At 40.7% G+C, this 25,674-nt stretch overlaps 1 protein-coding gene, 1 long non-coding RNA gene and 1 pseudogene across 5 annotated transcripts in view; 1 reads left to right on the top strand and 2 right to left on the bottom strand.

The window, feature by feature from the left end:
- The window catches only part of Smad1 (SMAD family member 1), a 79,638-nt gene that overhangs the window by 32,769 nt on the left and 21,195 nt on the right, over positions 1 to 25,674 (bottom strand). For 3 of the 4 annotated variants that reach the window (XM_015484446.2, XM_048813467.1, XM_015484447.2), the window contains exon 2: positions 14,646 to 15,231. In XM_015484446.2, coding sequence (XP_015339932.1) covers positions 14,646 to 15,045 — 400 coding nt within the window. In that variant the 5' untranslated portion in view covers positions 15,046 to 15,231. Of the gene's footprint in view, positions 1 to 14,645; positions 15,232 to 23,516; positions 23,535 to 25,674 lie in introns of those variants that run through there. The other variant, XM_048813468.1, reaches the window with a different exon arrangement.
- On the bottom strand, positions 9,536 to 14,638 carry LOC125619755. Its single transcript, XR_007351339.1, has 2 exons — positions 12,855 to 14,638; positions 9,536 to 11,416 (listed from the first exon to the last, which is right to left on the bottom strand). It is a non-coding gene; the product is annotated as an uncharacterized LOC125619755 (long non-coding RNA).
- On the top strand, positions 15,623 to 19,369 carry LOC107141099 (annotated as a pseudogene).

Here is a 25,674-nt window from a genome sequence, read left to right as displayed (position 1 = left end):
TTTGCCTTTATTATTTATTGTACTACCAACAAAAAATATTCCTACAGGAGTATTTTGGCAAGAAGGTCCATTATTATGGATACATTTATCTTATTCTCCTAACACTATTCTTACTAGGTATCCTGAGGCTGTAGGACAATTAATACTCAAAGGAATAAAAGCAGCAAAGGGAGTGTTTGGAATTTCTCCCAATAAAATTATTACTCCATATACTATGAATCAAATTGATGAGTTAGCTAATGAGTTAAATACTTGGGCAATAATCATGTGCAAATCTAATGTTTCATTTGATAACCACTTACCATCTAATCCTTTATTGTCTTTTTGGTCATTGCATCCTGTAATTTTTCCAAAAATGACAAGAAAAACACCTATCATGAATGCTCCAAATATATTCACTGATGGGTCAAATAATGGTACAGCAGCAGTAGTTACCCCTGATCAAACTTTTACATTTTTAGTACCCAAACAATCAGCTCAAAAGGTAGAGCTTAATGCAGTTTTACAAGCTTTTGTGATGTTTAAAGATTCTGTATTTAATTTATTTTCTGATAGTCAGTATGTAGTTAATGCTATAGTATCTCTTGAAGATGCTGGTAGGATTTCCCCTTCTTCTACTGTTTTCTCTTTGCTTTCCACTATACAAAGTCTAATCTGGGACAGAAAAGATCCATTCTTTATAGGACATATCAGGGCACATACAGGATTGCCTGGAGCCCTTAGTTTGGGCAATGATTTAGCAGATAAAACTACACATGACATACATATTTTCTCTACACTAGAAGAAGCTATAAATTTTCATAAAAAGTTCCATGTCAATGCTAATACTTTACAAAAGCGTTTTAAAATAACTAAGGAACAAGCTAGACAAATAATAAAACAATGTCAAAATTGTGTGACCTTTTTACCACAAGTTAATCTTGGAGTCAATCCTAGAGGATTGATACCTAACCATATTTGGCAGATGGACGTCACACACTTGCCAGAATTTGGAAAATTAAAATATTTGCATGTTACAGTTGATACTTCTTCTGGATTTTTGATGGGCTCCCTTCATGCCGGAGAAAAAACTAAAGATGTTATAGCTCATTGCTTACAAAATTTTGCCACTGTGGGTGTTCCAAAACAGTTAAAAACAGATAATGCCCCTGGTTATACTTCTACCTCTTTTAAACAATTTTGCTCAACATTTGGCATTACTCATATAACAGGAATCCCATACAATCCACAGGGACAAGGCATAGTTGAAAGAGCTCATCAAACTATTAAAATGTACTTATTAAAGCAAAAAGAAGGAATTGGGAAGGGGTATATATTCCCCAAAGATAAACTTAAAATAACCCTTTTTACTCTAAACTTTTTAAATTTGGATTCATCAGGACTTAGTGCTGCGGAAAGGCATATGTGTCCAAAAAATGTACATAAGCCCAAGGTACTTTGGAAGGATATTCTAACAGGACAATGGAAAGGTCCTGACCCAGTAATTGTCTGGAGTCGGGGGTCTGTTTATGTGTTTCCACAGGGAGAACAGCAGCCGATTTGGATTCCAGAAAGATTAACTAAAGCGATTTCTACAGACCAAAAAGAAGACGATTTGGCTCAAATCCATAATAACTGATATCCAAAACTCCAGTTTGGCTATTCTTACATCTGCAACAGAACCAGGATGCTTTTTTCAATATCTATTTTATTATTGCCCTTTGCCATATCATGAAGTTCTATTTTGCTTTTTGAGCTCATACAGACCTAGGTTAATGTTTTGCTGATCAGTTCTATTTTTTGACTATAGAGTTTTTAAACATTGCAATGGAGATTTCACCTGTAAGGGGAGAGAGAGGCTTGTGGAAAGCCGGTGGTGGCAGTTGAGGCTCTGAGGGATTTTCCTGAGAGGCTGTTTTGTTTGGCGTGTGTGGTTCTAAAAATAAAGTTAGTTTCTTTTGACAAGTGGCTCCTGATTGTGCCCAGCCAGACTGCGGCATTGCTTAAAACAAAAATTAAATGTACTTTAAAAAGGCCTGATTTTAACTCCTGAGAACTCAACTTTGTAGCTATGTCATGCCCATGATTCTCTTTAGTATACCATGGGTGATGTCCTTGAAATGTGCCACCCATCTATGAGAACTTGAGCCTATAGTACGTGCACAAGACTTGTGACCCAGCTGAGGTTCCTGCTGCAACCTACGTTCTGGGGGAGCATCACACTCTTCCCCCACCTACCCCTGGCCTCTGCAGTTTCCTTTGCTAGTTGTGCTTCTGCTCTTTGCTCACCTAAGTCTCAGCTCGGACATCTTTTCTTTTATAGTGCTCTTCCTGGTCTTACTCTCCACCCGCAGCAGAAACAAATTCCTCTTTGTGTCCCCTCAGGCTTAACAGATTTCCACCTTAGGACCTGCAACATTTCATTGCTAATTTGACTACCTCGTCTTGTAGACCATAATGCCCTTGACGGTAGAACTGGTTTTCTTTCTTTTGATTCATCCAGTATCTGACATGTAATAGGTCCTTAATAAGTATTTTTTCAATTAATATGTTAGTGAATGATGTTACTGTTACTGGCATGTGTATTGTCAGCTGGCTAATACAGACCAGTCTTTTTCAAAGAACAGATCTCTGACTCCCTGCATTTGAATTAATTAATTTGCAAGATACTTCTTCTTCCTCTTTTTTTTTTTTTTTTTGGTACTGGGGATTGAACCCAGGGGCATGCACCCACTGAGCCACATCCTCAGCCTATTTTGTATTTTTTTAAAATTTAGAGACAGGGTCTGAGTTGCTTAGTGCCTTGCTGTTACTGAGGTTGGCTTTGAACTCACAATCCTTCTGCCTGCCTCTGGAGCCACTGGGATTACAGGTGTAAGCCACTGCGCCCCCCGAAGATACTTCTTTTAAAAGGTGGACTCATTACAGATATGATAAATCAGAACCAGCCCGGGTGAAGGAGGATGAGGGGCTACTGTGTGTACTAGCACCAGAGGCTCAGGTTTCCTGCCCTATCCAAGGCTCTAACTCTTGCATAATGAGAACTTCCATTTTCTCACTTTACACTAAGACTACAGGATGTCAACTGTGATTCCTGGACAACACACTGATTTAAATTGGAGGATATGGAAGCAGGGTGTGGTGACACACATCTGTACTGGAGAGGCTAAGGAAAGAAGGTTACAAGTTTGAAGTCAACCTGGGCAACTTTTTATCTCAAAATAAAAAAGGTTGGGAATGTAGCTCAGAGACAGAGAGCCCCTGGGTTCACTCTCCAGTACTTCCAACAACAAAAATCAGAATGAAGTGGAAAAGTCTGACACGGCTTTGCATGAAGCTGACAGAAGATTTTGTAGTGTCCAGTTTTACCCTGGTCACCCAGCACAGCATCATGGAAGAAGAACTGGCTCTGGATACAGAGAGCTCAGGATCCAGAGAGCTCAGGCTCTGAGCTAATGACTTTGGACAGCACAAGTTCCTGCCCAGTTTCCACACGGGGATAAGGAAAGCGTCCCTGGGACCTGCACCCTGAGGATCAGGAGGACCGCTCACAGCAGTCTCTCAAAGCCAGCTCCCTCTCAGCTCTGCTCTTCCTGCTCTCACCCCAGCATCCTTTCCCTTAGCTTCCACAGCACAGGTGCCAGGTTATCAATGACTTCGGAAGTTCTTTAGAGGTTAAAACAACAACAACAAAAAACTTCTGGGTATAAGCAAAAAAAATAAAAAAGAGGGGGTGGGGTGGGGACTCCTTCACAGGGAATGAGGCATACAACAGAGAGTGGGTTTTAGTTTCAGATTTCCAAACTGGGAAATTCTGCTCAATTATGTACTGACCAATTAATGGGGGCAATTTACTATGGTAAGCACTCAGTAAGGGCTAATTACTACCTCACTTTTATTACTAAAATGGGAATAACAGTATTTGTCCCAGACTTTCTTTTAACATTTACATGGTGCTTATCTATGCCAAGTGTGGTATCAAGCTGTACCCAAGGCTAACATATTTAATCCTCATAACAACTCTGCTCCTAGGCATGTTACCTTGTGGAAATCGAGGTACAGTGAGATGAAGTAACTTGCCCAAGAATATATTATCCAATAGCCAGTGGAGACAGGATCCGCTATGGGCAAAAAGCCCCACATCCCACAGCACCACAGTGGGTGTGAGCATAGAGACAGGTTAGCTGGAAGGAAGTTCTGAGCCTTGGTAAGCACTAGTGAAGAACTGTCAAGGCCACACAAAGCAGTTGGCCTGGCTGCCTAATCACCCATTGATATGTAAATGACAATGCCCAGGCGTCACACCAGGCAGCTTTGCTTAATTTGTAATTGCAGCTGAATTAATTATATTCAGCTCATTCTGAGCTCAAATTTGATTCTGTTAAATATGTTCTATGGATCAGAGACACTTATTACCTGATGGTGACTGGCCAACAGGAAATAAAGACAAATAAAGCTCTGTAAACATCTGATATACAGGTATGGCTGCCCTCAATTTACCATCATCAACCCAGGGCAGGCACGTACAGCAGATCACACCCTGTACCAGGGTGGACTTCAGAGGCCGGTCCCCTTCGGTAATGACAGAAAACTGATTAAAGTGGGGAAACCACTTCTTTAGAGAAGCAGGCCAATGTAGTGGTTAAGCAGCATGGATTCTGGCGTCAGACTTTGATTTGAACCCTGGCTCTCCAGTTTTAAGCCATGTGACAATTTCCACCAACTCTGCAGTTCAGCTGCCTTGTTGGTACCAACTTTCTACAGTTGTGGTCAGGATTCAATGGCACTGTGAATGAAATGGCAGCACAGTGCCACCACACGTAAACACAAAAACAGCTGGGTTAACTGCCCTCCACTATTTTTATTGCAATGGCTGCCATTAATTTTCTGACATTTGCTTAGTGGAGACTTAGTGGAGACTTGCTCACTCACGTTATAATTTCGTTTTTTTTTTTAAGAGAGAGAGAGGGAGGGAGAGAATATTTATTTTTTAGTTTTCGGCGGACACAACATCTTTGTATGTGGTGCTGAGGATTGAACCCGGGCCGCACGCATGCCAGGCGAGCGCGCTACCGCTTGAGCCACATCCCCAGCCCACAATTTCGTTCTTATTCTAAGGAAGATATACAGAGAGGCCATGTTCCTTGTCCTGTTTCAGGCACAGCCTGTTTCCAGAGTGCATTAAGTACCTGGGGCCTATTTAACTGTGGTCCTCACCACAACCCGGGAAAGGGACACAACATCACTCTCCCACTTCATGGGTCAGCAAACAAAAGCCCAAAGAGGACGAGTGACTGGCTCAAGGTTAAAGTCACCAAGTGCTAAAACTGAACCAAGGCCTTTTAATCCTCCTTTCATATTTTGACCCTACTACCAAAAGGAAATCAATATCTACTTTAACTGGCCTCATCTATCCTGCATTTCTTCAAGAACTCCACTCCACATTAATAGAGGGCAATCAGCCCTCGTCCTTGTCAACAGGGTTCTTGGATTCCTGTCCCAGCCACCACCAGTGATCTACTCTGTCCTTAATTATTCTGCTGATCAAACCATCTCAGATTTGGCCAGGGACCACTCCTTCGAGCTGGCCCCAGGGACTGCATGACAGGCTCCCATCAGCTGTCTCTTAAATCCCTCACTTTAAATTTAGCTGTTCTTTTCCCTATTTAAAAGCAATTGGTTTTATATTTCAAAAGCATTTATCCACAACCATTTCCTAGCTTGACTACTTTACTTAAATATCTGTCCAGTATACCACCATCCACTGGGGAAACTTTCCAGGTGCTCACAGAAAAAACATCACTGACTACTACAAAGCTGGCTGTCTACAGATAAGACCTGTTTCGGTCTTACGGTGTTTCAAGAAAGCACTAGTACACAGGGCCCACACACATATCAATTATGTAATTGAAACAGGACATATGTGTATGTATGTCTGCATATGTGTGTGTGTATGTGTGTGTGTGTGTGTGTATATATATATATATGGAGAGAGAACAGGACATATATCCTTTATGTTGATAGAGAAATGAAGAAAAAACTATACAAGGCCAATTTCACTGTTATTTTTATATACATATTTTTATATATTTTATATAAACATATATGCATGTACATTTAATTTTAATTTATAAGAAGCTGCCCAAACACCCCTCATAAAGTCTTACTCTTCTTTTGCCTTATTCCAAGCGCAGATTCCATACAGGTGAGCAGATAATAAAGTAGCGAAGGTGTCGTGTGACTACAGGCACCACGCTGCCACCTCCTAGCACATGGGTGGGTTCTTGTGAGAGTGAACTAAGAAACGCAGTATCTCCTACAAAGTTGTCCTAGCTGAGGCAGTGGTGCAGCAGAAAATAAACCTGAGCTGCCATCAAGTCTGCTCAGATTCCAGAGCATGGAAGTACCATTTAAAGAACTGGGGGGAAAACTGCCAGTCCTTCATTGGCCTAAATCTTTTAATTTAAACCAGAGAATGCATTTCCAGACTCTCTTTTATTGGAGGAAGTTATGGTTACTTCTGGCTCACAGCAGTTGGATGACCTCAGAACTGCCCTGGAGTTTTGCAGTCAGGCTTCAGGGCTAAAGGTCACAGGAGGGCGATGAAGACTGGGAGGGATGAATGGGGCAAGCAGCAAGGTCTTCAGCCCACCTCCGATACAAGAGGAAGAGCTACTAAACAAGGACTCCAGTCCAGGCCAAGCGCAGGGGAAGCGAGCCTGTGGTTTTTCAAACTAGTCAACACCATGATCTAACAACTGTACTAATCCCTAGCTAGGCTGGCAAATCTACAGAACTGGGGATTCTTCAAACCCACTTTGCTTTGTCACATAGTGCTCATGGGATCTGTCCCCCAGCTATGCTTTTTTAAATGAATATCCTCCTTTTACTTCCCTTTTTCTTTCCCAAACAAATCTCATTTTCCCCCAAATCTGGGCAAAGGACTGCTGATTTGGCAACTGATGATTATTAGTAATGATTCTCTGAGTCTTTGAAAAATGGGAAGGTGGTAGGCCATACATTTGGGGGAAAAAAGTCTCTAGTCTTTTCTGAGCCTTTTGAAACCCAGTACACCAAGAAGGCTGAAAGTAAAACCAATATAAGCAGTCTGAGATCATTACATAAGAAAACACCCCATTTATTTCTTTCCCTTTTGCAAGTGTCCATCAAGGTCACAGGGCACTCCTCACTTGAGGTAAGTCACCTGTGATTCCTTTTCCTCCTCCCACCACACATAAAACCTCCCCAAACCTGCAAATAAGTCACTGTTTGAGGACAATCCACATGTGAGATTAATAAGCCAAAACCCATAACCCATAAAGTCTCAAATTATTTTGCCCAAACCCAATCTTGGATGCATTAGCATGATGATGATGATGGTGGTGGTGGTGGTGGTGGTGATTATTATTATTATGGTACTGGGGGTTGAACCCAGTAGTGCTCCACCACTGAGCTATACCCCAGCCTTTATTTTCAGACAGTGTCTTGTTAAGTTGCCTAGGCTGGTCTTGAATTTGTGATCCTCTGGCTTCAGCCTCCTGATTACCTGGGATTACAGGAGGTTGCCACAGCTCCCAGCCAAGTTACTTATTTAAAAAAAACCAAAAAACTATTTTCACACAATTGCAATCAGTATACACACTACTTCTTTCATTTACTACAAAAAAAATTTTCTATAATTTTCAAAATTGCTTTTTCTTCAGCCATATTTTTATCTTTAATAGCTGCCAGCTGGATGGTGCATTCAGCCCTATGAACGCCTATGAACAAAATATCTGAGACTATTAGCTTAAAAAGGTTTGTTTTGGCTCATGGGTTTCTTCGGTGATGGGTAGGCCCTTCAGGCCTGTGTTGAAGCGGCACACCAGGGCAGGGGTGCGTGGCAGAACAGGGCCCTCACCTTAGGAGCAGGGGTCAGAGTGAGCGAGGAGCGGGCTGTCCCAGAAGCCCCTTCAAGGGCACAGAAAGGAAATGACCTGAATGACCTAAAGAGGTCCTACTAGGTGCCATATTTTAAAGGCTCCAGCACCTCCCCAAAACAGCAACATGGGGACCACGTCTTTAACACGCAGGCCTGAAAGTGTCAGCCAGCATCCAAACCATGGAACATAGTATAAACACAGTTATTTTTTTCGAAAGTTTTCGATCAGCAGTTGATGTGGAGAGCCAATTGCACACAGGAGTCTATCTGTAGCCCAGTAACTGCTGTAGAGCCCAAATGTGGTCATTTTCCTTAGTCAACCTTTTCATTTTCACTTGTTTTCCTTAGTATACTTTATTATTAACACCTAGCACGCATGAGGTCCTGAGTTCGATCCTCAGCACCACAAAATACATACACGCATACATAAACAACTTCCTACTTCCTATCTATAAACTGATTTAAACTTATCACAGCAAAATATATACACGTAGGCTGGAACACACAAACCCAGCTGTGTTATTAGACGAGAGAGTATTGTTGGTGCTCTTGGGCTTATAAATTGGGTACACCCTTTGTCCACCTTTGTTACTCCAATTTTGCACACTGCTGGAGTTACAGACCAGGCTTCCTTAAGCAGGCACAGTTCCCAAGGAGTCATCTATGTGGTATAAATGTCTGAATAAAGGGAAATTTTGATGTATGGAAACACATGCTTCATTTTAATTTTTATAGTTAATGCTGCTAATTAATCCCAAATTTTCAAAATACTTTTAATGAACACATTGCTACCTGGCTTACAATATCAACAATCAGACCCCTAGCTGCCAGCACTCAGGAACTTCATGGAAAAGTCAACACTTTTCTCCCTACCCTCCAAATGTACAAGACTCTCGATTTGTCTTATCAACCCTTGGGAGTTGAAATGCATTTGCCATCCTAACCTACCTAACATCCTAGCTCAGCAACACAGGTCCTGCAGAATGTTGGACTGTCTCCCCTGCAACCATGTGGCCAACTGGGAGCACCAGGAGCGTATCCTACTGCACATCACTAGCAAAGGGAAATATAAAAATCCCAAATTAGAAGTCGTTTTGGTGAATGTGTACTGCCTCTGCACCACCTTAAAGGTACCACGCTGTCATAAGGAAAAGCCCAGGTGGCTGAGCTGTGAGCTGAACTAGGTGACTTTTCATGGACCGCCATCTATTTAAATTGAGGTAACTAGATTCACAGGTAGCTGCAAGAACAGAGAAACTCGGCTCCCCTTTACACCACAATATGAACAGTGCCACCCCAAACAGAGAAGGTCTCTCTCAGCCCCAAGGTTCCTCAGTTTGCTCCTTTCAGCCACACCCACTTCCTTCTCTACCCTTGGCAACAACCAATCTGTTCTCCATTTCTATAATTTCAAGACTTTTGCCAAGTCATGAATTACAGGGTGACTTAAGTGTTCAAAATCAAAACCTGTATTCAGTCAGCAGGTGAGGAGGCTCTCAGGTGTATCATGACTTTAAACAGCTGGCAGCCTTCGTGTTGAAAGAAAGGCGCCTGGAAGCCAACTCCGGGGTATTACTGTAAAGATGGAAACTGAAATTGCAGAATGTGAAGCTCAGGCTTATACAGCCTTTAGAGTTGATAAAGTTCAAAGTACAAAAGACAATGGCCAGACAGAACCACGTGGAAAACATTAAAAAAAAAAAAAGGCCAATGGTAGGAAATCTCCATAAGGCACTTTAATAGCAGTAGATAGCAACAGGATGGCCTTCTATTACCACAGTCAGATGACTGACCTAACCACCACTGGCATTTACTTTGGTAAAGAAAAAGAAAAACCTCCACTTAATTCAACCACTAATAAGCAGCCTTGGTCCCCAAGGCTAGTAAAAGTCCAAGCACAAAGCCACCTGCCACACCATAGCAGGGTCAGTCTTCATTTGCTCCTGGAACTTTCCGTTTCCTCTAAGTATCCACACATATGCAGAAAACAAAATGCCTAACATTTTCTACTTCCCCAAAATGCATTTGTCAGTGATGGTCAAAGTGGCACCTTTCAACCACTTCTCATGCTCTGCCACTGTTATTAACAGCAATGAATCCCAGCCTCTGCAAAATGTTTCCATAACTCAGTTTTTCCCCATGACTATTTTTATGCTATTTTATTTGTAATAAAATAAATGGCATAGGTTGAGGAAAAACTACAGGAGCTTAAATCAACATGATTATTTTTGGTAAAAAAAACTGAGGGCAAAAGATACCCAAAAGAACAATGACAAAACTTGCATTTCAGCCAAATAAAGAAAGCAAGTCTCTCTCCCCCACTTTCCTACTCACCTGAAGTTACCTTATAACATCGGCATGCTAATCTTAATGAACACTAACAGAAGGAAAAATCTAGAAAAACAAGTCAATTTTATATTTGTCTCAGAACATGCAAAATTCAAAATGCTGCATGGCCAAATCACTAGTATCTCTTTTCAGTATTGGACCACCTTGCCCAGACAGTTGGGCCTGTCGCCTTGCCTGGACACTTAGCCAGGAAACATCAGAATCACAGCACAACTGTCCTGCATGATCTAATCTAAAAAAGTTGAACTCATGGAGAGAGAAAGTAGCAGAGGGTATCAGAGGCGCAGGAGGGGCCAGGTTCAGAACAGAGTTTCCCTTGGACAGGAAGAACAGTTCTGTGATCACCCGCACAGCACAGTGACCTCAATTAATAATGTACATTTCAAAGTTGCTAATGAAGTGGATTTTAAGTCTCACCACAAAAAAAAAAGAGAGAATAATAGGAAGTGATGGATATGTTAATTAGGACTTGATTATTCCACAATATACTTATGTGGAAACATGGCAGTGTACCCTACAAACAATTATTTACTAATTGAAATTTTTTGCATTTTTAACAAATTCTAAGGTGATGCTAATGCTACCCGTAAGCAGACCACAATTTGAAAAATTCTAAACTTTCTAGATACTCAAGATTTCTGTTGGGATTTTCTCAAGAGTTACTAGGAACTCTCTGGAAAACAACTTTGAGAGACTAAGTTAACTATCTTATGCTTGAACTGCTATACTACTCTTCAAAATGCTTCATCTGAGGTATTCAAGTAATTTCAGAGTGGAGCTGAGTATTTGCAGTTTAGAATTCCAGACCCCTTTTTCCTGTTTCACAAAAACAATACCTAGGTGTACTTCAGGTGGCTCTACAGGGAGAAAATGCCTATTCAACTCTGGGAGGAAGGGGTGGACCTAGCCTGGCTTCTAACCACCAGGTATAGGGGTTGCTCCACAGCAGTCTCTGGAAAAAAGCCATCTGTTCCAAGTTTCACACCGGGGACTCCACAATGACAAATAAGTAAAATCCTGGTATTTTCACAAATTGAATAGATCTTAGCCTCAGCCTCAAAACTCTTCTAGAACTGTTCTGTGCATGGCTCACAACACTTTAGGTAAAGAGAGGCTGAAATGACATCTGTGGAGTCTCAAAACACCTATTTAGCCAGTTTCCCACCTCTTCCTTATCAAACCTTTTATTAAAGCATGCAAATTACTAAGAGTAACAAAATCATTTCAGTATCGGTTTTACTTTTTATCTTATGTCAACAATGAAATGACCAACGAAGGACAGTGGATGGTAAAACCATATAGACAAACTGAAAACTCATCTCTGAAAAGATGACCATACTGATAAGTTAGAACCAGCGTTTTCATTTTACAGCAAAGATTCACTGAAGCCAATACCTCTGCCCTCACAGGGCTTTAATCACTGTCTTGTAGAGAAGCCCAAGGATGACCACGGCAGAGAAGAGCACTAGGGGAAACCCAGGTTACTGTGACACAGGCATAATCTATCTGGTGGCAGAGAAGAAGGAATTAGGAGGCTGCCCCAAGAAACCGACATTCATTAAGCTCAGACACCAAGGACAGAGTGAGCTGAGCAGAGAGGGAGGAGGAAGGCATAAAGGCAGAGGAAAAGAGCACCAGGTGTCCCCACAGAGCACAGGGTACAAACTAGAAAAGCAGGAAAGGAAGCTGGGAAGGGAGGCAGGACCCCTGTGCAGAGCTCCAGCAAGACTGCCTGCACTGGGAGCGGAAGGTGAGTGGATGGATCCTACCTGCATTCCAAAAGACCACTTTCCCTAGAGCACAGGGAGCTGAAGGGTGACCAGCAGGAGGGAGGCACCGGTGGGGCCCACGTGGGGGCCACACCCAGTGTTTTCTAGTAGTGGATCCGAGCTTCAGAATACTTTTCATGTCACATCACCTCTCCTTCCCAGATGTCTGGCACACAGGTTGCTTAATCTATGAGGATCTCAGTTTCACTGTTTGTGCATATTAAAATCTTCCCTCTGTAACCCTGAAAGTCACCAGCGACCCAAACATCTTGTTTGTACATCTTACTTAGATCCTGCTTTTCGTTCTCCAAAACTCTTAGCTCCATTTTAATTCCTGGCTAAAGAGGACTGTGTGCCTCTATGTTAATCTTTGTAATTTTTAAAAATCCTAGCATCTCTGTTATAACAAGCAGTAAAGAATGTCTAAATTCGAACTAATAGAATATGGCAAGGTTGTCTGAAAAAAAGCAGCTGCCTTCTTAGCACAGAACAAATTTAACAATGTAGCTTTTAAAGATATAATAAAAACAGTCATCTAGAAACACGTCTATGAAAAGATGTGAAGAAAAATTTAAAAATATTATGTTCCAGAGCATAATTATGTCAATCCTCCTCAGATGATAGCAATGACATTTCAATAAATACCCAGAGGGTTCTTCATAGAACTAGACAAGGTAATTCTAAAATGTATTATCTAGAATCACAAACATACTGTTGAATGAATATAACAACTTGTTGCAAAAGGAAATGCTAATATTATATAGCATTCTATATAATATTCTAAAGTATACAAGACAACAGTATGTAATGTCATGGATTCATACATATATAATAACAGTAAAAAATATGCACAGGAATGATAAACATCAAATTCAAAACAGTGGTCAGAGAAACAAAGACAAGGGTTTCAGTTGTGTGTAGTCTGTTATTAAACTGGGTAGTGAATACAAAGGAGTTTATAAATTATTCCCTAGTCTTTAAATACGTTTTGTATGTCTTTTTTAAAAAAATATTTTTTGAACGCCTTTTATTTGAAAACCATGTTATCATATGATTTGGCTCAGCAGTTCCCAAATACCAATCCAATGGCTTTGTCAGCAAGACCCAAAGTAATTGTTAAACAGATTACCAGGCTATCCCAGGGTCAGGATTTCTGGGAGGGGAAACCGATTCTAATGCACATCCACCTTTGGGAACCCTTCATTACCATTAGCTATTAATAGCCATTCCATCAACAAAACTGGTCCCAATCTGACAATGAGATACTTAAATGCTTCAATATCAAATCTCTTTTGATTGACCCAACTGTCCAGAATATGGATTCTAACTTGAGGGCAAAACTATAATTTAAAAAGAGTCATGTGTCCATAGGAGACTGATTCCAGGACTCTCCTAGACTCCATAATCTGTGGATGCGCAAGTTCCTTATGTAAAATGGTGCAGGATTTAAGTATAACTTACATAGATCCTCCTCCACACTTTAAATCATATTTGAATTACCTATAATAAGTAAAACAATGTAAATGATATGGAGATAGTTGTTCTACTCTATTGTTTAGAGATAATGGGAAGAAAATAATCTGTACGTGTTCAGTACAGATGTCATATTTTTCTGAGTATTTTCAATCCCCAGCTGGTTCTATATATGAATGCAGAATTCACAGATGTGGAAAGTCAGTTGTGTATTCTTTACCTCCAAAAAGGTCATATGTGTAAAAACTAGGAGTATCTTATAATTGTATCAAATTATTTCACAGCATAATTCTTTTTACATCCTCCACTAGGAGATGATGATAAGTGCTATTCTTAAAGACAAAGTAGTAAAAGTCACAATGGCCTCGTGATGGCTCGTGGACGTATGGCAAGCAATAGCATGTTCTTTCCTGATTTTCTTCCCTTGCAATATATTTTTTCATAGCTAAATCTGCCCATACAAATGTACAGAACCAAAGTGAAACAAGAAAACAAATTCAGAAATGCATTTACTAAAAATTAGAGGTACTGGTATTGCAATGACAATTTTCATAGCCTGTTTCTAAGAAATAAAGCTAATTTAAGAGGTCTAAGCTGTTAAAATGTATGAAATACTTATGGGCTGCTATGGTTTGGATTTGGATTATACTCCCAAAGACCACATGTTAAAAGCTTGTTCCCCAGAGTGGCATTGTGGTAGATGGTGGGACCTTTAAGAGGTCAGGCCTACTGGAGGTCTTCCAGTCATCAGGGGCATGCCCTTGAAGGGCAGAGAGGAACCCCAGCTCCTCTTACTCTTTGAGATGAGCTTTGCTCTACCATGCACTCCACACCATGACGTGCTGCCTTGCAACAGATCCACGTGACCATGGACTGAAACCTCCAAAACTGTGGCTCAAATAGATCTTTTCTCCTCACGAGTTGATTATCTCAGGTCTTCGTTCCAGTGTGAGAGAGCTAACTAACACATGGGCTCATGTTCTCTTTCTCTCTCTCTCTCTCTCTCACACACACACACACACACACACACACAAAAAAAAAAAAAAATTCCCCAAATACTTTGGAATTAAAACCGAAGACAGAAATTCTGTGGTTTCAGAGAGCATGAATCTGCTGCTTGGCAGAAAGCAATCAACACAGAGAGACTCACTCACCGGGGCTTTCTACTCGCTTATAGTGGTAGGGATTGATGCAGACTTCCTTCTGCTTGGAGCCAAAAGGGAACTCACAGCATTCCAGTGGCTTCAGTTCATGGTGGCTCTGAAGATCAGGCCAGCGCCACACGCGGCAGTAAATGACGTGAGGCAGTCCCTTCCGGTGGGAGACCTGCAGCCTGCCGTCCAGAGAGCGGGGGATGGTGACACAGTTACTGGGCTGCCCCGGACAGCTCAGGGCCTTCTCCAGCTCCTCCATGGCACCCTTCTTCTTCTTCAGTTTTTTCACCAGCGCATCAACAGCCTTCTCTGCCCATTTTTCTTCTTCGTCACCCTGTTTCCACCCGAGAAGTCTCTTCACAGCTGGACTTGTGAAGGAAAACAAACTTGTCACATTCATAATGACTGTGCTAGTTATATATATACTCCTCAGATGTGGTGAAATAAAGGGATCTCCTAATGTAAAAGGGCAGCAAAAGAGATCACAGTTTATTTACATAGGATTCTCTGCAGCTTCTGAGTTTGCAGTCCTGACAAGTAGAAATCACTATTCTTGATGTTCTAGAACATAATCCAAAATCAGCACCTAGAAAAGAAAAAAAAGGGGGGGGGGAAATGTTTAGAATCACACAATTTAACTACAATGTGACAGGTAACTATTTTAAGTACTGTTATGTACAGAAGGTCCCTGGCTTATAGTGGTTCAATTATACAACTTTTCTACTATATGATGGGTTTACTGGGACCTAGCCCCATCCTAAGTCGCGGAGCATCTGTATCAGTTTGCCAAGGACTGAACTGTGGTCCCCCAAAATTCACATATTAAAGCTCTAGCCCCTGTGTGATTTTATCTGGACATGAGCCTTTAAGGAAGAATTTAAGGGCAAATCAGGTCATAAGGGTGAAGCCTTAATCCAATAGGACTGATTGTCTTAGAAGAGGAAGAGAGAGATTCCTAACATCTGCACCCAAGAATGATGGAAAGACTGAAAGACCGTGTGAGCAAACAGCAAGAAGGCAGCCATCTGCAAGCCAGGCAGAAAGCCCTCACCAGAAAACTGTCCAGAACCTTGATCCTGGACTTTCCAGACTCCAGAATTGTGAGAAAATAAACTTCTGTTGTTTAAACTGCCCAGTTTAAGGTACAGTGTCCAGAGAGGAACAATATACAATATTTATCCTTTTAACAATCCTTTGAGATAGGTAATACAATTACTGCCATTTTATGGATGAGTAAACTGAGATAGTTTAGAACAGTAGTATGTCAATTCTTTATGAAGCATTGGGATAGAAACAAACAGCACCTTAGTGTAAATAAGTTCAAATTTTCAACTTATATTGCGATGTTTCTATCAAGATTCATTAATAACCTCTAAAAATATATTTTAAGACATACCTCCATCAGCAAAAACTAAAATCAATAGAAAACAGCAAAAATATTTGTCTTAATACCTCTGATTTATTTCTTATGCTAAAAGAGAAGGCAGTTACACTTCTGCTACATAAACTTAACCTTTTAGGCTATTTTTCAGTAAACAAGCCTCTGTCTATGGGCATTAGGGCAAGCAAGGTAGGAAATTATTCCTTGCTTTAAAATTCTTTTCACTGACATGAAAAGAATGAAGCACATGCAGAATACTGTGCCAAAGTCTTTAGTCACACTGTCTCATTAAACTTTCCATCTGCTCCATACCAGATGAAAACAGAAAAGAAAGGTTAAGAGACTCAATTTTGCTAAGATGGAACAGCAGCTAATACCAGACCAACCTTCTCCCCCAAAATTACCACATCAGAAAACCAAAAGTCCAGCTTTTTAAAGGCATCAGAGAGCAACTAAGAAAAAAAATAAAAATTCAAAAAAAGAAAGAATTAAAGAGTTAAGATCCTGGAGAGAAGGTATAAGCAACGAAATGAGCTGAACACCTTCACAACTTTCCTCTCCAGGCATTCTAGTAGGGAAGCAGGAAGCAGCTATGAAGAACTAAAAAGGCTAAGCAAAGCCACGCTAGCCCAGCAGTGCTGAAAAGATACCAAAAACCTGGAGATGGGTCCACCAAGAAAGAGGAGCCCTGGAGAATACTCTGCCTCCAGCAGTCTTCTGCAGGTGTAGGCTCAGTACAAAGCCAAAACTGGAAGGGAGCAGTCTTTACAGCACTGAAACTCCAGAATCATCCTCATCCCAGACTGGGTCAAGGTGATGGATACCACCTTCTTGCAGCTTGCCAAAAGAAATGCAATATAGCCTCCCACGAGAGAGAACATCATCTTTAGCCTCTATAAGGTTTATTCATAATGTAGAGGAGGCAGGACCAAATGATCCACTCAATCAGAATTGCTTTCTCATAGTTTATATTAGAAAGATGTCCAATATACTAAAGAAAACCAAAACAAAACAGATTAGAACTTGACCTAAGAGGTCAAAAAATTCCAGATAATAAAATACAGGCTTAAAATATTAATAAATACTGACTGATATGTCAAGGAACTAGAAGACAAGAGTGAGGATTTTAACAGAGAACTGGAACTCATTAAAAATTCTAGAACTGAAAAATAACCAATGAAGACATTAAATAGACTTAACATAAGATTAATTACTGAAGAAAAAAGAATTAGTGATCTGAGAGATCAGTAAAAAAATGTCTGAGTTTTAAGAGGGGAAAATAAGAAAATAAAGAGACATAATGGATACATTAAAAAGGTTTAGAACTCCAAGGATTTTCCAAAATCCATAGCCGACTCTAGCCATAGATTCATGAAACAAAAAATACAAAAAAGTCCACAAGTTTCAATGTGTCATATTACAGTAAAATACCTAAAAATTTAAGAAAGATTTGCGTGGTTTCTTTGCAAGTAGATTCTGGCCTACACATTTGGTACCACGTCTAAGGAACCTGCAGCCGACTTTGATCTTGGCACCACCTATTTTTGTGTGGCTGTCTTCCAGCATGGAAAAGTGGAGATAACTGTCAATGGTCAGGGGAGCCAAACTACCCCAAGCTGTGTCGCCTTCACTGACCCAGAAGGATTGGTCAGTGATGCTGCAAAGAATCAGGTTGCAATGAACCCCATCAATATGGTTTTTGATGCCAAACGTCTGGTAGGATGGAGATCTGACGATGCTGTTGTCCATTCTGATATGAAGCACTGGCCCTTTATGGTGGTGAATGAAGTAGGCAGGCCCAAAGTCCAAGTAGAACAACAAGGAGAGAAAAAGAGTTTCTATCCAGAGTAGGCGTCTTCTGTGGTTCTGACAAAGCTGAAGGAAACTGCAGAGGCCTACTTTGGGAAGACTGTTACCAGTGCTGTGGTCACAGTGCCAGCTCACTTCGATGACTCTCAGTGTCAGGCAACCAAAGATGCTGGAACCGTCACCAGTCTAGTGTACTTAGGGTAATCAATGAGGTAACTGCCGCTGCTATTGCTCATGGTTTAGACAAAAAGACTGGAGCTCTTTTTATTTAGAAGGTGATACTTTCCATGTGTCAATCCTCAGATTGAGGATGGAATCTTTGAGGTCAAATTCACAGCTGGAGACACACTTAGGTGGAGAAGACTCTGACAACCACATGGTCAGTCATTTTATTGCTGAGTTCAAGGGCAAGCATAAGAAGGACATCAGTAAGAACAAAAGAGCTGTCCAAAGTCACCGTACAGCAAGTGAAAGAGTTAAGCATAGCCTCTCTTCCAGCACTGAGGCCAGTACTGAGATGGATTCTAAGAAGGAATCGTCTCTATACCTCCATTAATCGTGCTCAATTTGAAGAGTTGAATGCTGACCTGATCCGTGGCAACCCTTGATCCTACAGAAAAAGGTCTTTGAGATGCTGAACTAGACAAGTCACACATCCATGATACTGTACTGGTGGGTGGTTCTACTCATATCCCTAAGATTCAGAAGTTTCCACAAGACGTCTTCAGTGGAAAAGAACTGAATAAAGGCATCAACCTTGATGAGGCTCTTGCTTATGGTGCAGCTGTCCAGGCAGCCATTTTACCTGGACATCACTCCTCTCTTTCCATTGAAACTGCTGGTGGAGCTATGACTGCCTTCATCAAGTATAATACCCCCCTTCCTACCAGGCAGACACGGACCTTCATGACCTACCCTCAACACCAGGCTGGTGTGCTCATTCAGTCATGAAGGTGAGTGCGCCTGGACAAGGGATAACAACCTGCTTGGCAGTTGAACTCACAGGCATACCTCCTGCACCCAGGATGATCCTCAGATTGAAGTCACTTTTGACATTGATGCCAATGGCATCCCCAATGTCTCTGCCGTAGACAAGGGTACACAAAAAGAGAACGAGATTACCATCACTAATGACAAACGCTGCTTGAGCAAGGAGGACATTGAGCACATGGTCCAGGAAGCTGCAAAGTACAAAGCTAAAGATGAAAAGCACAGGGACAAGGTGTCATCCAAGAATTCATGGAGTCCTATGCATTCAACATGAAAGCAACTGTTGGAGATGAGCGACTTCAAGGCAAGATAAATGGTGAGGACAAACAGAAGATTCTTGACAAATGTAATGAAATCATCAACAGGCTGGATAAGAATCCGACTGCAGAGAAGGGAGAACTTGAACATTAGCAGAAAGAACTGGAGAAGGCCTGCGACCCCACCATTAGCAAGCTGTACAGAGTACAGGAGGCAAGGCAGGAGGAATGCCAGGGGATTCCCTGGTGGTGCTCCCCCTGGGCTCACAGTGGAAGAGGTTGATTAAGTCAGCCCAAGTGCTGTACTTTGTTCCACAGTAAAACAGGGAAGGGCCCAAATCTGTAGCAAATGCTATGGCGGTTTTCAAATTGCTGCTGTAGTAAATCAATGGGCATTCTCAATACTTGAATATGGAATATGTGTGTACTCAGGGAAAGGAAATAACATTAAACTTTATAAACAGTGTATTGTAAGTGGAAAATGCAATGTCTTAAAAGTATTTAAATTTGGGGAAAAAAGTTACAAATTTGTGTCATAATACAGCAACAACTGAAAGAATAAGCTTAAAAGTACAAGCTAATAGTAGAAATAAAAATATGGAATTTTTAAAAAATCTTGTGATTGCTGAGTATGGTGGTGCAAACCTGTAATCCAGCAACTCCGGAGACTGAAGCAGGAGGATCACAAATTTGAGGCCAGATTCAGCAATTTAACAAGGCCCTACCCTAAGCACCTTAGCAAGACCCTGTCTCAAAAATAAAAAGGGCTGGGATACAACAGTGATGCAACCACATCAATGTCTACAGCAGCTCAATTCACAATAGCTAAGCTATGGAACTAACCTAGGTGCCCTTCAACAGACGAATGGCTAAAGAAAATGTGATGTATATATACACAGTGGAGTACTACTCAGACATTAAGAAGAATGACTTTATGACATTTGCCAGTAAATGGACAGATCTGGAGACTATCATGTTAAGTGAAATAAGCCAGTCCCAAAAAGGATATGCTGATGTGTGGAAGCTAATCCACAATAAGGAGGGGAGAGAACAAAAATTCAGTACATTAGATAGAGAGAATGAAGGGAAGGGAGGGGGAATAGGAAAAGGAAAGACAGTGAAATAAATCTAACATAACTTTTCTATGTACATATATGAATACACCACAGTGAATCTCACCATTGTGTCCATCCACAAGACTGGGGTCCTAATTAGAATAAGATACTTGTATAATTATATCAAAATGGATTCTACTGTCATGTATAACTAAAAAGAACCGACTGAAAACAAGGGGACCTGGGAATATGACTCAGTGGCAAAGTTGTCCCTGGGTTCAATCTCTATCAAAAACTAAAATAAAAAAAATAATAATGATAATCCAAAGCATAGAAGGAGAAAAAGGGAACAAATAATAGATAAGACAAATAGAAAAATAATAAGATTTAGATCTAATTCCCTTAAATATAAAGAGACTAAACTATGGCAACTAAAAGATGGAACTAGGTTGGGGAACACCACTTCACTGTATTGTGCTTACAAGAGACACACATTAAACATAAGGACACATGAAGACTCAGAGCAAAAGGATGAGAAAAGATAGACAATGTATATTCTAACCCCAAAGCTGGCACAGCTATCCATTCAAAGAAAACAAGACTTTAAGACATCTCCCCCCAAGAGTGAGAAGGGGGATGGAAGACATTTCATGATTTAGGAGGTGATCCACCATGTGGACATCACAATCTCCAGTTTATATCCAAGTGATAACGACTCCATACACATAAAGCAAAACCTGAAAGACTTAAAATGACAAACAAACCATAATCCTAGAGGGAGATTATTAACTGATAAAACATTAACTGATAAAACAAGCAGACAAAAACTGCTATAGAAGAGTGACATGTTCGAAAACTTGACCAACTTCATGTCCATAAATCACTGTTAGGGTTTAGATATTAAGTGTCCCCAAGAGCTCATGTGCGAGATAATTAAAGAAAGTTCAGAGGTGAAATGACTGGGTTATGAGAACCTTGACCTAATTAGTGCATTCATCTGCTGATAGGGATTAACTGGTGGTAACTGTAGGCAGGTAGATATGGCTGGAGGAGGTGGGCTCCTGGAGGCATGGCTTTGGGGTAGATATTTTGTCCCTAGTGAGCCAGCTTAGTCCCTTTCTGCTTCCTGACTGTCATGTTCTGAGCTGCTTACTGCTCCACACTTTTCCACCATAATGCTCTACATTACCTCAGGTCCAAAGCAACAAAGTCAGCCATCTATGAACTGAGAACTCCGAAACTGTGAGCCCCAAATAAACTTTTCCTACTCTAAAATTGTTTTTGTCAGGTCTTTTGGTCACAATGATGAAAAAGATGACTAAAACAATCACTGCACCCAGTAACTATAATACAAAATATTTTCAAATATATATGGAATACCTTTCCAGGTTGACCGCATATCAAGCAAATCTCAACATGCATCAAAGGAGTAAAATTGTATAACTACCAAGATCCTTTAATTTTTTTTTTTTTTTTGTACCAGGGATTGTACCTAGGGGACTGTACTGAGCCACATCCCCAGTCTTTTTTATATTTTATTTAGAGACAGAGTCTCACTAAATTGCTTAGGGCCTCCCTAAGTTGCTGGGGCTGGCTTTGAACTTGTGATCCTCCTGTCTCAGCCTCCCTAGCTGCTGGGATTACAGGTGTGCACCACCACCCCAGGCTCCTTTTATCTTATTTAATCAACAAAAATATTGTCATTGAAAATAACCACATTTTTTAGCCCACAAGTCAAAGAAATCACAGTGGAGACAAATTATTTTTAACTGAATGAGTGCAAAAATGACATGTCAAAAATTGTAGGATGTGAATAAAGCTGTAATTAATGGGAAATTTATATCTTAAATGCATACATTAGGGGAAAAATGCTTTTCACTATTCTATGTATCCACAAGAGGGAAAAAAAAGAATACTAAATAAAACCTAAAGAAAGTAGAAGGAAATGAGAACAGAAACTTTTCTCTTAAAGTATACTACAAAAAAACCCTGTTAAAATCAAAGTTGGTTCTTTGAAAATACTAATAAGAATCGGATAAATCCTTAGCAAGAGTAATTAATAAAAGAGAAGGCATGGATCACTCATAACAGAAATAAAGTGGGGGAAACCATTACTGATCCCCAAATTTAACAAAATGATGATTATAAACAACTGTGAACTGCATAATTGTGTAGGCTGTGCAACTGTGTGTCTGTTACAGGGTGACAATCTACACGTCTACCTTCCTCACTGGAGGAAGGTGACTGAGGAACTCTCAGGATTTCCCTTTCTTTGGAGCCTGGAAGTGTACCTGGCACAAGGCAGATTCTCAATAAATGTTTGATTAACTATTTAGCTCTCTAAAGAACCTAGTAAGGCCAAACGTGGAGGTTCAATTTTATCCAGTAATGAGCTTCACCAAATTTACTAGTTATTCTGAGGCTGGTATTGTTGCTTTTAATAGGAAAGAGAAAACAAAACCAGGCTACTCTCAAAAGTCACACTTGGTCAGAGTGTACCTATTGGTATGGTAATTTACTTCTTACTAAAGATTGGTTTGGCAAAAGAACCAGAAAGACAACTTCTCTCTAGGTCTCCGGTTAACAATCCATAGAGGGACTATATTTCTTCCTGTTCTGTACCTCCTCTTTTACTCTCAAAACAGCTTTTTTAACAAATGATTTTCAAATGGAAGGGGTAACTTATCAAAATCACTTGGGGTAGTGTCAAATTCTGATGGGAGTTTGTTATTATCTAAAGGGAGTCTGCTGCAGGGTAATATAATAAGAACCATTATTTCAGACCCTGCTTCAACTATTCTAATTGACAGTCAATCACAAAGCTGTGCTACGTGCCTGCTAGACACAGGGGGGACACAGAGACAAAGAAGTCCAACATCCTAAAGGAGCTGTTCACACACTCAGTACAAGAGCCAGTGTGCGATCAGTCCACTCCCACAAAGCAAACTGCTAACTTGCCTGCTGAATCCAAAGCATGGTGCTGAGATGTCTTATCAGGCCATCTCCAGGACTTCAGCCAGAAGGAAGGCCATGCAGTACCAAGGTCGACCGTGGGCACAGAAACAGAAAAGAAGGTCCATGTACTGTGCATTTGCACAATGCTATCATAGTACAGTGTGATGTATGCTCTAAAACAAGAGCAAACCACGCTAAGGTCTGGATGTTTGTGACCCCCAACCCCATAATGTCTATGCTGAAATTCTAACTCCCAAGGTGATAGTCCTGGGAGGTAATTAGGTTAGGAAGGAAGAGTCCTCTTACACAGGATGACTGCTCTTACAAAAGACCGCAGAGAAATGTCTCCTCTCTTCTACCTGGTGGGGTTACAGTGAGAAAAGGCCATCTGACTAGAAGGAAGTGGGCCTCACCAGACACCTACTCTGCCACAGCCTTGATCTTGGACTTCCCGCCTCCAGACTGCAAGAAGTAAAGCTCTGTTACCTGTGAGCCACTCGGTCTACGGTGTTTTGTAACAGCAGCCCATGTGGACTGAGAGGAATCTAATGCAGTGCAGAAAAGAAAAGAACAATTAATTCCAGGAAGTTTTTCCAAAGAGGAAATATCAGTTAGGCCTTAAGTGATGAGCAGAACTTTGCAAAAACAAGAGTGCTCACAGTGGGAGTGCTCATTATATGACAGACACTGTTCTCGTACTCCATGTCTATTGACTAGTTTGACCTCACCAACAAACTCTGAAGTAAAGGCTGCCATTGTCCCCATTTTACAGGTAAAGAAAGTGAAATATTAAAAAGTTAAATATTGGATTCAAAATTACATACACAGTTGTAAGTCGTAGAGCCAATATCTGAATCCATTTTGCTTGACTCTAGAATCTGGGTTTTTAAACCACCATTCTAAACCACTACTTCTAGCAGACACGAGATACAAATGACAGGGCTTAATCTGGGTGGAGACGATACAAGGCTAACTGTGAAGGGCAGGGGCACGCCTGGAACGGCTCTGTGATACACCTTGTCCTGTGGACAAGTGCAGGTCTCAAATTAGTGTACCAATATGATTCAATCTATGTTTTAGAAAGACAGCTGAGATAATGTCTTTGATACAGGAAGACTTCTCCACACGAGGAGGAAAAAAAAAAAATTAAAATTGCCACCTCCAAAAACTGCAGGGGTTGGCAAACAGTAAATAATCTTGATGCTGTCTACAAAAATTAAAGTAAAAAGATCATGAACTTGTGTATAAACGTGCACAGACAAAACAAATCTCAGACTGATGACAATTTTTACCTACTTGACTCCAGCATGTTTTATATACAAGTCACACATGTAACCTACCTCACATAAGGGACTCAAATGAGTCCATGATACTATGGCCTTGGCAAGATAACTAAATTTTTTTTCTGCCCCTTTTTGTACTTCCTGCCTTGGTTTATGTCAAAAGTTAAGTGGCCTTATCAGTCTAAAGTGCAAAATAAAAACATGAGTCAGCAAACAAAGATTTCCTTCCCTCTTGTCCAAATACAAACATTTCACACTGATGGAAAAGAAAGCACCCGTCCAGCAAAAACCTGCCACCTCCCCACCCCCACAGCCTTTAAAAATATGGGGCACTTTGTTCCAGAAGAAATTTAATCTAAGGAAATATTCTAAACTGGAAAGGAAAGAATGTTTCACAAAAAGATTCATGAGAAAATCATTTACAATCTAGGAAAAGAGACATTCTAACAATCAGAAAATAACTGCCAACTATATGCATCCATTAGGTTAGGAAGGAATTCAATGGAATACTATGTAGTCCTTAAAATTATGTTCACAGAATATATAATAACTTTGAAAACGGTGGTGGTGTGGCTCAGGATGGAGTGCTTGCCTGGCCTGTGAGAGGCCCCAACTTCCATCTCCAGCACCACACACACCAACAAAAAAAAAAAAGTCCTTTGAAGCCCGGCTTCACCTGTAATCCCCACCATGCCGGAGGCTGGGGCAGAAGGATCCCAAGTTTGAGACCAGCCTCAACAACTGAGTAAGACCTTGTCTTCCACGCAAAATAAATGATAAAAAGGACTAGGGGTGTAGCTCAGTGGTAAAGCACCGCTGGGTTCAATCCCCAGTACTAAAAAATTAAAATAACTTGGAAAAAACTATAAGCAAAACATAAAATGGCACATGACACGAACAATTATGTAAACATACCAAAAAAAAAAAAATGGTGGCTGGGTTTGAAGATCGATTCTCTCTCTTTATGTTTCTAAATTTTTCAAAGTTTTTAGTGAAAAATTATAAGTCATTTTTAAGTCCTCCTATGCCAACATTTGCTGATTAAAATACACACACATAAAGCAACTCATGAGCTCAAGTCACATATACATTCTGCTTAGAAGTTGGCTTTCCCTGTGCTTCAGTTCTACAAGTAGTAACGACATAGTTTAAAGCTGGGTTCTAAATTCAGAAGCCTTTCCCATGGAATCTCACCCAGCAAGGAGGATCTCTATTGGGACTACCAGAAGATGTCCTTATAATACTCCTCCTCAGATGGTAGTACTCCTTATTGTTAAAAACGGGGGGGGGGGGGGGAAA

Source organism: Marmota marmota, unplaced genomic scaffold, assembly GCF_001458135.2.
Source record: "Marmota marmota marmota unplaced genomic scaffold, marMar, whole genome shotgun sequence".
Taxonomy (NCBI): domain Eukaryota; kingdom Metazoa; phylum Chordata; class Mammalia; order Rodentia; family Sciuridae; genus Marmota; species Marmota marmota.
The sequence above is the reverse complement of the archived record's forward strand: the minus strand, read 5'-3'. Positions and strand labels throughout refer to the sequence as shown.